Source organism: Melanostigma gelatinosum (genome assembly GCF_949748355.1).
Source record: "Melanostigma gelatinosum genome assembly, chromosome: 2".
In the NCBI taxonomy this organism is placed as follows: domain Eukaryota; kingdom Metazoa; phylum Chordata; class Actinopteri; order Perciformes; family Zoarcidae; genus Melanostigma; species Melanostigma gelatinosum.
In genome coordinates this window covers 32,444,565-32,461,095 of record NC_136635.1, presented here as the reverse complement: position 1 = coordinate 32,461,095, position 16,531 = coordinate 32,444,565, and the positions used below count along the sequence as shown (strand labels likewise).

Genomic DNA, 16,531 nt, shown 5'->3' with positions numbered 1-16,531 from the left:
CCTCTCACCTCTCACCTGTCACCTGTCACCTGTCACCTCTCACCTGTCACCTCTCGCCTGTCGCCTCTCGCCTCTCGCCTCTCGCCTCTCGCCTCTCACCTCTCACCTCTCACCTGTCACCTGTCACCTGTCACCTCTCGCCTGTCGCCTCTCGCCTCTCGCCTCTCACCTGTCGCCTCTCACCTGTCACCTCTCGCCTCTCGCCTCTCGCCTCTCACCTCTCACCTGTCGCCTCTCGCCTCTCGCCTCTCGCCTCTCACCTCTCACCTCTCACCTGTCGCCTCTCGCCTCTCGCCTCTCGCCTCTCACCTGTCGCCTCTCGCCTCTCACCTCTCACCTGTCGCCTCTCGCCTCTCGCCTCTCGCCTCTCGACTCTCACCTCTCACCTCTCACCTCTCGCCTGTCGCCTCTCGCCTCTCGCCTCTCACCTCTCACCTGTCACCTCTCGCCTCTCACCTCTCACCTCTCACCTCTCACCTGTCACCTCTCGCCTCTCGCCTCTCGCCTCTCGCCTCTCACCTCTCACCTGTCACCTCTCACCTGTCACCTCTCACCTCTCGCCTCTCACCTGTCACCTCTCACCTCTCACCTCTCACCTCTCACCTGTCACCTCTCACCTCTCGCCTCTCGCCTCTCGCCTCTCACCTCTCACCTCTCACCTGTCGCCTCTCGCCTCTCGCCTCTCGCCTCTCGCCTCTCGCCTGTCGCCTCTCACCTGTCACCTGTCGCCTCTCGCCTGTCACCTGTCACCTGTCACCTCTCACCTCTCGCCTCTCACCTGTCACCTGTCACCTCTCACCTCTCACCTGTCACCTCTCACCTCTCGCCTCTCGCCTGTCGTCTGTGAGGACAACGACATGAAACTGAGCAGTTATTCTCCATTTCACTCCCAGATGTATGAATGATATTCAAACCTCTAATGAGGAAACGTGTGTTAGATATTCAGCTTATTTTAAATGTCTTGGTTCTGTCATTGGCCACCAGCAGTGACGGATGAGATTTCTCTTCATCTTCCATAAATCATGTTGACGCCTCAGGCAGTCATCTGGGCCGCCAACCATTGTAGCTTTGGAGGGGCAGTGTTTTAACCTCGAGCACATTAAGTCCTCCCTGAAGCAGATGAGGATAAACCAACAACACCATCTTTGGGTGTCTCTCTAAAGCCTGATGTTTTCTAATCAACAGTTTTGAGTGTATCTGACCTTTGCCCCCCGTCCCTGTCTGTCCCCAGCTGAATCCGCCGGGCCTGCAGGCTATGCCCCGGAGCCCCACCTCCAGCGAGGATGAGATGGCCCAGAGCTTTTCCGACTACTCCGACGACTGTGCCTCCGACAGCTCCTGCGAAGAGACCATTTACCAGAGCATAAGGGCCGCCGCCGAGCCGCCGCCGAGCCGCATGGACGACATCCACATCAACTCGCTGGTCATCCGCGTCCTCGTCCCCGACCTGCAGCAGACGGTGAGGGACACGCGTGTGGAGGACGCTCACATTAACGTGTGGGAGTCAATGTGAAATATGAGCTAGAATTGTTTTTTCAGTGTTGACGTGTGAGTATTGATCGTCCAGACGTCTTCTTGGGATCCACCGCAGAATTAATGACGTGTGTTTGACACCTTATTCACGGCCTGAGAGCCTTTTTGGAAGCTGGCTGGCAGTAAAGTGGAGCAGAACACGATGTCTTTGATGCATCAGAGCTGCACTCACACTGCAGGGCCCTCTGGGTGCTGTTTCCAGATGTTAAAGGTCTTCACAGTCACCAACATCTCACTCCATCTCGCTTGCAGCTGGAGAAAGGGTCTCATTTCTGCCCTACATGTAGAGTGAGAGGGTCGTCGCACTACTGAGTCTAAAAGCAGCAGACTTTATTAGATCAGAGAAGAAACACACAGCGAGACAGATGGAAACATCGTGCAATCTGGCAGAAAAGATGCAAGAAAGATGTAAAACGCTAGAGATATATTAAGTCTTAAAGGTACTCATAAGGTACTCATAAGGAGGCTCAAGGTTTACTGTGGTATCATGATAACCTTCCTTTTATCTTGTAACTCGTCTTCATCACTTCCTCTCATGTTTCAATAACGGACGTTACCTCTTAAGCCGATGACAGAGCATGCATATTCATGAGCTCTGAAACATCTCTCTCCTCGTTTCCGGACTTGAGGGAGCTCTGACCAACATGTGACCAACGCCTGACCAACATGTGACCAACACCTGACCAACGCGTGACCAACGCGTGACCAACACCTGACCAACGCCTGACCAACATGTGACCAACACCTGACCAACGCCTGACCAACATGTGACCAACACCTGACCAACGCGTGACCAACGCGTGACCAACACCTGACCAACGCCTGACCAACATGTGACCAACGCCTGACCAACATGTGACCAACACCTGACCAACGCGTGACCAACGCCTGACCAACATGTGACCAACGCCTGACCAACATGGTCAACATTGATGTAAACTTTATGGTACAACAAGAGGCTTATGCAGTCTGAACATCTGACATATTTAAAATAATTCACAACTTACACCTCATGACCTCATTTTATATACGATGTTCAGCAAAAGTATCTATGTATATTTAACTGAATATTTATGGGAAATACCTTTATTTATTTACGTCACGTGAGTTAGATGAGAAGATAGATACCACTCTCACGGCTGCATGTTAAATACTGAGCTAGAGCCAGGAGGTGATTAGCGTAGCTTAGCATTAAGACTGGAGGCAGAGGGGAGCAGCTATTATGACTCCGTACAATGTTAAACACACCAACACTTAAAGCTCACTAACGAAGAAGTTCTGTCTGATTAGTTTTATATTTACTCAAACACACACGTTACTGTGGGCTGTGGCTAGCGCTGTCACCTCACAGCAAGAGGGGCCGGGGCTCGATCCCCGATCCGGACGGTCCGTCTGTGTGTAGCAAGTGGTGACGGTTCCTCTTTTGCTTTTATGTGTCTTCGTTTCTTCAACAATCTTCAAAATGTTTTCCTCAAAAAATGTGTTTTTTTCCTCACTTTATTTCGTCGTCTTCCGTCTGGTTCGATGTCAGGACGCAGCTCATCCGTCCAGATGGAGAAGCCATCTTTTCAGAGCTCACTTTGGTCACCATTCAAATATTGGACACAATGGCAGACGTGCTGTCAGGGTTTGAGAAAGCTATTTCTGTGTCTGGTTCCCATGGTCATCAGCGGCCAGTTGAGAAATGTGCAACCGTCATCAAGTCCGACGGCAGCAGAAAATAGCTGTGTGTGTGTGTGTGTGTGTGCGTGTAGGTAGCTCGCTGGCTAACTAGCCAGTCGCTAAATGAGTTAAGTTTCAGGACGTAATGCTTCATCCACATACTGTTGTCCCAGCGTAGGAAAACACATTCATTCAAGTGACAACTTTGTTCGGATCATTTTCTGTAACCAGTGAATTAGCTAGCAAGCTAAGCAGCCGCTAGCTGGTCCTTTGCTTCGCCTCCAGCTAAAGCTGTGACACCATCATACTGTAAACGGGTCAATGAGGCCCAGCAAACCCTGAATCAGCCATTCACTCCCACGATCTCTTGTAGTTTTGTTCGTTTTAAGATGTACTTATTCATTGTACCTTTCCGGTTTGGTGATTATACTTATATGTGTATTTTACTGATGCCTCTTGTTTTTGCACCATTCCCTTTTTCTGCTGCAATACTGCAAAAATGTCCCCGCTGTGGGTCTAATAAAGGATAATCTAATCTTACTGTAGCGTTGACGAGTTTTACCGATGAAGATGACGGCACAGTAATTCAGCCAGGAGACTGCTTTTACTATTGAGCTCTTATTTTGTCACTAGTTGTGCCGCATATGCTTTTATTTTGTGACAGAAAACAAAACATACTCTTTCCGTGATGACAGTTCCAGTTCCCTGGAAAACTTCCTCCTTATTGTTTTAGCTGATGTTGAGGAGCTGATGGAGATGTGCCACTGTAATAAAGCAGCAGAATGTAAGAAGGCCATATCAGTCCAAACAGCCCTGCCAGGTGCCAGACATCTGTTTCTGTATACCTTCGACCCTTCATCTTTTCCTTCCCTTCCTTCCCCTCCTCCCCTCCTCCCCTCCTCCCCTCCTCTCCTCCTCCCCTCCTCTCCGCTCGCTCCTCGCCAGGCGAGAGGATTATGGGTAAGCAGAGTTCACAGGCTGCTCATCCCTTCAGCCGTTATCACAGACGCAGGGCTGCTATCGCCGGCTGAGCAGCACATCCAACTCTAAACACTCACAGACGCTTCCCCGAATGCCGCGGCACAGCGCCCGTAACCCCCTCTGATTCGGACCGGGCCAGAAATCCAGCATTGTGTGTTTTTTTTCACTCCGGGGAAGCCGGTGCTGGGAAAAGACCGGGTGGCAAAAGGGGTCGTGTCGATTACATCCTCATGCAGCTCAGTCACAATAACAATACAAAGCTTGGCGTCATCGCTGCGCGGTTTGTTTGGAGGAGCTGCGAAGGGTTTGTGTTATTAAAGTACTGATCTGGATGCGACTGAACTATTTTAATTCGGGAGACATTCGCTGTCTCTTCTTTGCATCCGTCAATCAGAAGTTGGAAGTCCAGGTCACGAGTGTCTCACGTTGCTTTCTAAGATGAATATCTAATTTGTGTTGATTGTCCTGACTGTCAGAAAACACTCCATTCATCACGTCTACTTCTCCATCCTTCCCCTCCTCTCTTCACCCAAACAGAAATGCATGCGGTTCAGCCCGGACGCGACGGTTTGGGTTGCCAAGCAACGGATCTTGCGTACGCTTAATCAGAGCCTGAAAGACGTGCTCAACTACGGGCTTTTCCAGCCAGCCAGCGACGGGAGGGACGGCAAGTTCCTGGACGAAGAGCTCATCTTTGGAGAGTTCCCCCAGCCAATCAGCAAGGGCGTCCCGTCTTTGGAGGTAAACTGTTGGCCAGTGAATTCATGACTCCAAGTGTCTGATGTATTGACCATTTAATGTTGGTTGCTCCATAAACCAAAGTAGGAGGAGTAATATGTCAATCCACACGAGGACTGGGCCAGAATGATCAAGCAATGTTTTTGTATCAGTTTATCAATTTATATTCTGATGTAAGTTCAGTCAAAATATTCCCTGAAATTACTGTGAGGAACTTTTAACTGGTCCTGAACCAGTCTCAGTGTAGTCCTGATCCTCTATCTGAACCAGTCTCAGTGTAGTCCTGATCCTCTATCTGAACCAGTCTCAGTGTAGTCCTGATCCTCTATCTGAACCAGTCTCAGTGTAGTCCTGATCCTCTATCAGATGGTCTGTTTCTATAGAGTTGTTCTTGATGCTCGTCATCGGAGCCACCGGGTCGGATTCTGGTGAAACCAGATGAACTCATGCAGGTTCACCAGAACCTCCTTCAGCTCAGACTCCAGCAGAGACCGGTCCACCGTGGACAGACCCAGATCCTCCAGCAGAGACCGGTCCACCGTGGACAGACCCAGATCCTCCAGCAGAGACCGGTCCACCGTGGACAGACCCAGATCCTCCAGCAGAGACCGGTCCACCGTGGACAGACCCAGATCCTCCAGCAGAGACCGGTCTACCGTGGACAGACCCAGATCCTCCAGCAGAGACCGGTCCACCGTGGACAGACCCAGAGGGAACCAGAACCAGGACTGAGAGGAGCAGACTGTCAGACCCTGCTGCAGTAACATGAGAGGTTTTCTAAAGGGTCTGGTGCTCAGAAACACTCCAGCTTTAGTCCACATGGACCAACAGAACCAACACAAGATGAAAGTTCCTCGTAGCAGCTTTAAGCTTAAACTCACAGATAACTCTGTTATTCCCACTTTGGTAAATTGGCTGATCTCCCAAAGAACTGTATGCTTGGAGAGAAGTTCCTTTCTCCGATGTGATTGGATGAGAACATTGACAGGATATTCAAATGTTATTCTTTCTGTCGCCCAGCCAGGAGACATCGAAGTGAAATAATCCACCTTCAATTTAAAATACTGACAAAAACAAAACACCGTGAAAGTAATAAAATGTGCCATTAATAAAGAGGACAGGTCTTGATCGCCTGCCGGAGATGCACCCAGAGGTGTAAAGTAGAAACTCATGACTGAGAAGGAAAGGTTATCATCTTTTATCATCTTTTTCTAATAATTAGTATTTTCCACTCAACAGTTCCGCTACAAGAGCAGAGTCTACAGGCAGCCCGATGTGGACGAGAAACAGATCGCCAAACTCCACACAAAGGTACGAGTTTGGCCGTTTAGAAGAGAAAAATGCCCAACAATAAGTCGACATGTCAGCCATGTCTGTGTTCAGTGTTTGGGGCTCTAACAAACCGCAGATGATGAAAGTGCGAGCGTTGGCTGGGAGCGAACGTGTTTATGCAAATCATGCAAAATCAACACGTTTATTCCAACTCAAACAAATAGCGTGCATCATCTCCTGTGTGCACAGTGATTTTCTGGTTATATTGCATGGATGTGAGAATATAGAGGAAAAACCTGTTCAAAATAATCTGAACAGCAAATGAAGACGTTCAGAACGGCAGCTGACTCCCTGGGCGGTCGCCGGTCAGCTATCGAATCCACTCTGTTTTGAAATAGCGGGAAACATTTCCAGCTCGGAGGCAAACGAGAGAGATGAAGAGTCGAACAGACAAGAACAAGATGTCACAGCGCCGCCCACCTCAGTCTGACCGCCATGGCGGCCGGACTCCGGGAAGTGCTGCGTGAAAACACCAAAGACTGCTTCACACCAAAAAATATTGCCAAAATTAGATAAAACTCAGAGATTGCATTGTTTGTTTAGCAGCTTCACTGTCAGGGTGTTTGTCTACCTGTCAGTTCGGGATCATTTTGAGCGTTTCTGTTGCTCTCTCATGATCTGACAGAATGTGCGCCTCTGTTTTCAGCCGGCCGCTCCCGCTCAGCTCTTGTTCCTCACACATGCATTGAAGTAAAACTCTCCAGTAAACTGGAGCGTTTTCGCCTCTTGCTCGTTGTGTGAGGCTTGCTCTGGGCTGCCGTCCCGGACCTACTGTAGTCCTGCAGAGCAGCCAAAGCGTAAGCGTCTCTGGCAGCTCTCTTGTTACCGGCACACTAGGAAACCGTCTGACAGCTGCTCTGATCCTGAAGAGAGGAAGAGGAAGGAGAATGAACAGATGATAACTCACACCTTTACAAAACGTTACGAGCCAGAAAATGCGGATCTTCCACGATAAACATTTAAATGAAACGCTGAGTCCGTTCTCCCTCATTTCTTGGCCCGACCCATCTTCTTTTGGAGCTGGAAGCGGTTTGCCGTGCAGGCTGGTGCTCTGTGGTTGGCTGAAGCTCTCACTGAGCCAGCCAATCCGTCGCCAGCCTCACAACCTGCTTTTAGCCAAGAGGGAGAGACAGACCGAGAGCGAGGACGCCACTCCGGAGTCTGATTCACCAGGCCTGCAGTCTACACCGTAATGTAATAAGTTCACCAGCATAAGGAAACAACAAGCGTCCTCAGTGGACTTTCTTACGTAACGTTACACAACAAGCGTAACGGAGGTTTCCTTGGTGAAAGTCCTGTGTTTGTTTGACCCCTCCCATTATTACACGATGTAACTTTCAACAACGCTCGCTCGATATCCTCACAGACTATAAAAGAAGTGAACGTACTCATCGTGACATCACTCGTTGGTTTGTGGACGTTTTGAAGCCTCAATTTTGACGTTTTGGCCGTCGCCATCTTTGTTTTTTGCAACCAGTGAACAGGAAGTGACCATATCTGGACTGAGGAGGAGTGACGTAGAGACCTGTCAATCACCGTGTAGCCCCGCCCTAAAGCAGATAATTTAGCCATTAAATTAGTACGTAACAAACTAATGACATCATTCAACATGAAGCTAGTGCATTTTAATAATAATGTCGGTTTTGATAACTCTAAAAGACTTCTAGCCATGAATTTATGAGCAGATTCCCGATTCAGGGATTTTTGATGCGTTGGGCTTTAAAATTCCAGATCCGATGTTTTTCTTTGCTTTTGCGTGGGAACAGCAGCTGTTACAATGTGCAGCTGTGTAGTTCTGTATCTGAATGTTGCGTCGGTCTGACGTGATGGCTGTTGTTTCGTCCGGAGTTTATCAGCGACGGACAAAGTCTGGCTCTGAGATTCAGAAGTCTGGAACCCGTTTAACAACGTGGTCCTCCGAGCACCTCAAACTGGTCTGAAGGATCGGGATTCGTCATGAAGTCGGATCCATTTTAGATAATATCTCCGTTTCTACAAGAAGAGGGAGCTGTGATGAAGTGTCCTGAATGAGTGCAGTGCCGCTGTGCATGGTGGGGAATCAAGGATGAGAATAAGAAGTGAATCTCTGCGCCTGTGTATTTGCTGAAACACTTGGATTCAGATATCTGGGGCAGCGTGATGTGATGAGGACGTCCCGCTTTCTCCTCCTCACTTATTCTTCTGCCTCCTCTCCTCAGTCTGTTCTGTTATTTTGCTACCCATTGTCTTTCTTTCCTCCTGTGCTATCTCTCTCTTCACTGCTCATCTTCTGCTCTCCTTCGGGGAGCTGCTCTCTTATCTATTTTCATCATGCGGCCTGGAAAGAAAGCAGACAGGAACAGAGCAGCGAGGAGAAGCCACTCCGCTCCCCACAATGGCCACAATCTCCATCCTGTCATCTCCCCTTCCTGTGCGTCCTGCTTTCACATTCCATCTTCAGCAGCGAACCTCCCTCGCTGTCACACCGTCGTCCTAAACGCTTCCCCTTTTCACGCTCAGTTGTGTTTGACCCTGGACACCTTCCTCTATCTCCACTTCTATTTCAGTCCTCCTGCAGCTCTGAACCTGCTGTTTTCTCTCTCACACCCACCGCCGTTTGTTCTTTCTTCCCACTGTAATGACTCTTCTTCTCTTCTCCGGTTGCGCAGGCCAATCTGAGGAAGTTCATGGACCTCATCCAGCACAGTCAGGTGGACAAAGTGCTGAAGCTGTTGGAGAGAGGCTTCGATCCCAACTACCATGACGGTGACACTGGTGGTGAGGCAGAACTCTGAGTACAAACACACAAAGCCTGAGACACACATGAGGCCCGACAGAGAGAACTGCATGGAAGCGCGAGGATGCTGTCGATCAGTCATCCGCCCTCATGAAGACTTTCACAGCCCAACATCTGTGCGGTCGAACTGATGTCATAAAAGATATCGCCGTAATTCTGCGTAATAATGAACGATGTAATAATAATAATAATATTATTATTCATAATACATTTATTTATTGTTTGTTATACAAATGTCCTTTACGTTGTAAAAACATAAACAGTGAAAGCGTTAGCACTAAAAACAAACCAAATGCTGCACGTTATAACAGTAACACCTTCGATCACGGTGTCTGTGGGTCTGTTTGCTGCCTCTCCTCCGCCGTCTCCAGGGTAACGGACTGTTTGACCAACGGACCCTCAGTCTAGCTGGAGACTTTAGATTATTGGTGTTTTGGAATAGTGTCTCCTTTCAAACCCCAATCATTTACAACAAACACCTCGACAACTTCCTCAACCACCAACCACCAAACACGTGACAATATATGACTTGAGATCAGCCAGCAGCTCGGATACCATGAATATAATCAGACATAATGAAGATGGGAGCTGATATGTAGCTTTATTTGTTAAGCAATATTTCAGTTTAAACTGTTAAGACCGATCCTCATGGCAGTGTTCTAGCTGACTATTACTGATGGGTAATACGTTTACCGTTTGCTTTTGTTTTTCATAACTCTTCATGCTCCTTTATATTGCTGTCATCTTTCAGTCATCATCAAAATGCAGCAAGTTATATTTTCAACACTCGGCCCAATTTAATATGTTACATCTACATCTACATACTGTTAGTACATCTTCATAGTGTTATTACATCTACATACTGTTAGTACATCTTCATACTGTTAGTACATCTTCATACTATTACATATTCATAGTGTTATTAAATCTACATACTGTTAGTACATCTTCATACTGTTAGTACATCTTCATACTATTACATATTCATAGTGTTATTACATCTACATACTGTTAGTACATCTTCATACTGTTAGTACATCTTCATAGTGTTAGTACATCTACATACTGTTAGTACATCTACATACTGTTAGTACATCTTCATAGTGTTATTACATCTACATACTGTTAGTACATCAACATACTATTACATATTCATAGTGTTATTACATCTACATACTGTTAGTACATCTTCATACTGTTAGTACATATTCATACTATTACATATTCATAGTGTTATACATCTACATACTGTTAGTACATCTTCATACTGTTAGTACATCTTCATAGTGTTAGTACATCTACATACTGTTAGTACATCTTCATAGTGTCAGTACATCTTCATAGTGTTAGTACATCTTCATAGTGTTATTACATCTTCATCGTGTTAGTAGATCTTCATAGTGTTATTACATCTTCATAGTGTTATTACATCTACATACTGTTAGTACATCTTCATACTGTTAGTACATCTTCATAGTGTTAGTACATCTACATACTGTTAGTACATCTTCATAGTGTCAGTACATCTTCATAGTGTTAGTACATCTTCATAGTGTTATTACATCTTCATCGTGTTAGTAGATCTTCATAGTGTTATTACATCTTCATAGTGTTATTACATCTACATACTGTTAGTACATCTTCATCGTGTTAGTAGATCTTCATAGTGTTAGTACATCTTCATAGTGTTATTACATCTACATACTGTTAGTACATCTTCATCGTGTTAGTAGATCTTCATAGTGTTATTACATCTTCATAGTGTTATTACATCTTCATAATGTTCGTACATCTTCATACTGTTAGTACATCTTCATAGTGTTATTACATCTTTATACTGTTAGTACATCTTCATCGTGTTATTACATCTTCATACTGTTAGTACATCTTCATAGTGTTATTACATCTTTATACTGTTAGTACATCTTCATCGTGTTATTACATCTTCATACTGTTAGTACATCTTCATAGTGTTATTACATCTTCATAGTGTTAGTAGATCTTCATAGTGTTATTACATCTTCATAGTGTTATTACATCTACATACTGTTAGTACATCTTCATACTGTTAGTACATCTTCATAGTGTTATTACATCTTCATAGTGTTATTACATCTTCATAGTGTTATTACATCTACATACTGTTAGTACATCTTCATCGTGTTAGTAGATCTTCATAGTGTTATTACATCTTCATAGTGTGTCAAGAAGAATTGAGCCCACAGAGCTGCCTCGGTAACATGCTGGCACATTCAAGGGAGAGTCAGGATATAAAAGCACAAAGCATATACTCAGAATAAAGTGTAATCAAGAGATAAAGTGTACGAATTATATAACGAAATGTTTAATCAATATGTAACGAATGTTTAATGCATAGAGTGATTTAACAATTGTAATAAGTGTTTAACTAATGTTCTGTGTGACCGGAGCTGCGATAGAAGTGTTTTGTCAGGATGAGTTGGCAGAAATTAGGAACAGATGTTATGGGTGGGGTTAGGAAAAGACTGTCGCAAGAGATGAGTCATAGAGGCATAATACAGGATGAAGCCTGGACTTGTCCGGACATGTTCAGAACCCAACGCCCTCTCCAGAGGGAGGGGGGATGAGATCATGTATTGAACAAGGGGGGCCGACAAAGCCCGAATGATGGATAAAAGGAGACATTTGCAGGCAACACACTGGGATTTCGACACGGGCGCCGTCCAAGTGCGCCGATGAGGAGATACGGACGATTGCAACTGAAGTATTGAGGACTTCGTCTCTGTTCACGGAAAGAAGACCGCTGTTCGTGGACAATAAGATTTAAAGACGGAGGTTTCCTCTCCCCACTGCTCGATTCTTAACAACTGGACAACGGAGAAGACGCAGCAGCCCTAGAAAGACTTTGTACTGAGTTTTGAGGACTGTTGAACGGACTTCGCTGCGAGAGCAGGAGGACTGAGGGTCCGGCCGGACCTTCGCTCCTAACAACTCCAAAATAACCTTTTCATCGCACCATTGAACATCCAGCTCCAACCGAGCCTTCTCGGCATCTAAAACTAATGAGTATAACCTGAGAAGAAAATTAACGTAACGAATCAAGTGTAGTGACATTTTATGTGAGCTGTAGCTTTAACCCTTGCAAACTAACTAAATATAACCTGCAATAAATATCTGATCTGCATTTAAAGTAAATTTCTCAAGTGCATTTATTTGCTCAAGTAGTAAAAAGTTCCTCGTGGCAGTAAAAAGTTAAATCCATTGTATGTCTAACAACTGAGTTCTGAAAGATTATCCTAGAGACCGAATCCACTTAACAACCCCTTACGGTTTTAGAAAGAAGTAATCCTAGTCGTTAAAACCTAACCTGGCATTTACCAAGAGCACGGATCCATAAGAGGGAAGCTGCCATAACCGACGCGACTGGTGGGAGCGCCCGGGGCCAGGACTGGTCTCTCGGCCGAGCGCGCTCAGACCGGAGGAAGCAGGGTAGACGTCGGGAGTAACGGCAGTTAGCGGAGCCAGGCGAGTTCCCTCGCCAGAACACCAGCTCGACAATCTTTTAATAGAGAGCTGAGTCAGTAAGTAGCCCCGTATCGGGCCAGAAGTATCCCAGGATCTAACAAGTGTTATTACATCTTCATACTGTTAGTACATCTTCATACTGTTAGTACATCTTCATAGTGTTATTAGATCTTCATAGTGTTATTACATCTTCATACTGTTAGTACATCTTCATAGTGTTAGTAGATCTTCATAGTGTTATTACATCTTCATAGTGTCATTACATCTTCATAGTGTTATTACATCTACATACTGTTAGTACATCTTCATAGTGTTATTACATCTTCATAGTGTTATTACATCTTCATAGTGTTATTACATCTTCATACTGTTAGTACATCTTCATAGTGTTATTACATCTTCATACTGTCAGTACATCTTCATAGTGTTATTACATCTTCATACTGTTAGTACATCTTCATAGTGTTAGTACATCTTCATAGTGTTATTACATCTTCATAGTGTTATTACATCTTCATAGTGTTATTACATCTTCATAGTGTTCGTACATCTTCATAGTGTTATTACATCTTCATACTGTTAGTACATCTTCATAGTGTTATTACATCTTCATAGTGTTATTACATCTACATACTGTTAGTACATCTTCATAGTGTTATTACATCTTCATACTGTTCGTACATCTTCATAGTGTTATTACATCTACATACTGTTAGTACATCTTCATAGTGTTATTACATCTACATACTGTTAGTACATCTTCATAGTGTTATTACATCTTCATACTGTTAGTACATCTTCATAGTGTTATTACATCTACATACTGTTAGTACATCTTCATAGTGTTATTACATCTTCATACTGTTCGTACATCTTCATAGTGTTATTACATCTTCATACTGTTAGTACATCTTCATAGTGTTATTACATCTTCATAGTGTTATTACATCTTCATACTGTCAGTACATCTTCATAGTGTTATTACATCTTCATACTGTTAGTACATCTTCATACTGTTAGTACATCTTCATAGTGTTATTACATCTTCATAGTGTTATTACATCTTCATACTGTTCGTACATCTTCATAGTGTTATTACATCTTCATACTGTTAGTACATCTTCATAGTGTTATTACATCTTCATAGTGTTATTACATCTACATACTGTTAGTACATCTTCATAGTGTTATTACATCTTCATACGGTTCGTACATCTTCATAGTGTTATTACATCTTCATACTGTTAGTGCATCTTCATAGTGTTATTACATCTTCAAAGTGTTATTACATCTTCATACTGTTAGTACATCTTCATACTGTTAGTACATCTTCATACTGTTAGTACATCTTCATGGTGTGATTACATCTTCATAGTGTTATTACATCTTCATGGTGTTGAGAAAGATGGATGCGTTCCTGCTGATGCCTTTATTTCCTGTATGACTGACACCATATCTGATGTTGACCACAAGCTCCAAACCAAAATATCAAAATAGTTTTACCAGGTCGGAAACCAGCGCGGAAGAATCTTAGAACCTGCATTCTCTGTACTAACCAGCAGGGGGCGACTCCTCTGGTTGCCAAAAAAAACAAACATGGCGACAACCGTAAATTCGCCAAATTCGAGTCCACAAACCAATGGGTGGCGTCACCGTGACTACGTCCACTTCGTATACGGACTGACGTGGTTGAACATTGTTGTGAAACGTATCTTTAGCTCCCCCTGGAGGACAGATCTCAGCTTCTATTGCGGACATATTCAACGGTGGTGGAGGTCGGTCTGTTGATGTGCTGAGCCACGCCTACTTAAAGTTCATTCGTCAACATCGTCAAAAGAACACAATGTGATGTCAAGAAGCTTTATTACACTTTTAATAAGCTTGGTCCAATAATGAGCCTCATAAAGTTCAGCACTAAAGTGAAAGGAGGTGAAAGTCTGTACCAAGCTTTGTACAAATCAGACTTACAGCGTCGGCGTTACGACTCATTCACAACCTTGTATTTTATGAGCCCATCAGGCCGATTGGGCTCATATTGGTTGAGCAGCATTTGCACAGAACGTCCAATCATTGGGGAGAAGTTCCCGTGTCTACGATGTTCCATCTGACGGGAACGCTTCCCAAGGAGAAGAAGAATAAAGACGATCGGCACAACGAAGCAAAGAATAAAACATTACATTACATTACGTTACATTACATTACATTACGTTACGTTACATTACATTACGTGACGTTACATTACGTGACGTTACATCACACTACATTACACTACATTACACTGCGCTACGTTACATTACGTTACGTTATACTACGTTACGTTACGTTACGTTACGTTACATTACGTTACATTACATTACGTTACATTACACTACATTACGTTACGTTATGTTACATTACGTTACATTACACTACGTTACGTTACGTTACATTACACTACATTACGTTACGTTACATTACGTTACATTACACTACATTACACCACGTTACGTTACATTACGTTACATTACACTACATTACACCAGGTTACATTACATTACGTCACATTACATTCCGTTACATTACATTACGTTACGTTACATTACACAACATTACACTATATTACACTATGTTACGTTACATTACATTACGTTACGTTACGTTACGTTACGTTACATTACGTCACATTACATTACGTTACGTTACATTACACAACAACACACTACATCACACTACACTACACTACGTTACGTTACGTTACGTTATACTACGTTACATTACACAACATTACGTTACATTACGTTACATTACATTACGTTACGTTACATTACATCACGTTATGTTACGTTGCATTACATCACGTTATGTTACGTTACATTACGTAGCGTTACACTACGCTACGTTACATTACGTTACGTTACATTACGTAACGTTACACAGCGTTACGTTACGTTATACTACATTACGTTACGTTACATTACGTTACGTTACATTACGTTACGTTACATTGCGTTACGTTACACTACGTTACATTACGTTACAATACGGTACATAACGATACGTTACATTACGCAACGGTACATTATGTTACGTAACGGTACATCACGTTCCGTTACGGTACACTACGTTACATCACGTTACGTTACATTACATTACATTACGTTACGTTACGTTACGTTACGTTACGTTACGTTACGGTACGTTACATTACGTTACAATACGGTACATTACGATACGTTACATTACGCAACGGTACATTATGTTACGTAACGGTACATCACGTTCCGTTACGTTACGTTGCTTTACATTACATTACGTTACATTACGTAACGTTACACTACGTAACGTTACACAACGTTACATTACGGTACGCCAGATTATGTAACGCTACGCTACGTTACACTACGTTACACTACAATACGTTACGCTACGTTACACTACATTACATTACGTTACGTTACGTTACATTACGTTACGTTACATTACGGTACGTTACATTACGTTACGTAACGTTACATTACGTTAAGTTATGTTACATTATACTACATTACGTTACGTTACGTTGTACTACGTTACATTACGTTACGTTGTACTACGTTACATTACGTTACGTAACGGTACATTACGTTATGTTACATTACGTTATGTTACGTTATACTACGTTACGTTACGTTACATTACATTACGTTACGTTATACTACGTTACGTTATACTACGTTACGTAATGACATTCAGCAGATGCTTTCATCCAGAGGGACTATCTATCTCTCTGCACGCCGTGGGCACACTGCGGGAGCACTTTTGGGGTGAAGTGCCTTGCTCAAGGACACATCGACATGCGGAGCCGGGGATCGAACCACCTCTGATGAAAGGACGGCCCTGCTCTCCACTTAGCCTCGGTCACCCATAGAAGAGTCTGGGTTCTCCTTCAGGTGGCCTGTGGTGTTGGTCAGAAGTCTAATGTGAGTCGACTGCAGGAGAGAACCTCAACATACATCTTTATTTATGAAATTGATGAGCCGGACGAAG

The 16,531-nt window shown here is 43.9% G+C and overlaps 1 protein-coding gene across 1 annotated transcript in view; it reads left to right on the top strand.

Moving 5' to 3' along the window:
* The first annotated feature begins 1,240 nt into the window (after positions 1 to 1,240).
* The window catches only part of shank2a (SH3 and multiple ankyrin repeat domains 2a), a 120,987-nt gene continuing 105,696 nt past the window's right edge, over positions 1,241 to 16,531 (top strand). The window contains exons 1-4 of the mRNA XM_079291991.1: positions 1,241 to 1,459; positions 4,714 to 4,917; positions 6,154 to 6,225; positions 8,895 to 9,003. Coding sequence (XP_079148117.1) covers positions 1,256 to 1,459; positions 4,714 to 4,917; positions 6,154 to 6,225; positions 8,895 to 9,003 — 589 coding nt within the window. The 5' untranslated portion in view covers positions 1,241 to 1,255. The remainder of the gene's footprint in view (positions 1,460 to 4,713; positions 4,918 to 6,153; positions 6,226 to 8,894; positions 9,004 to 16,531) is intronic.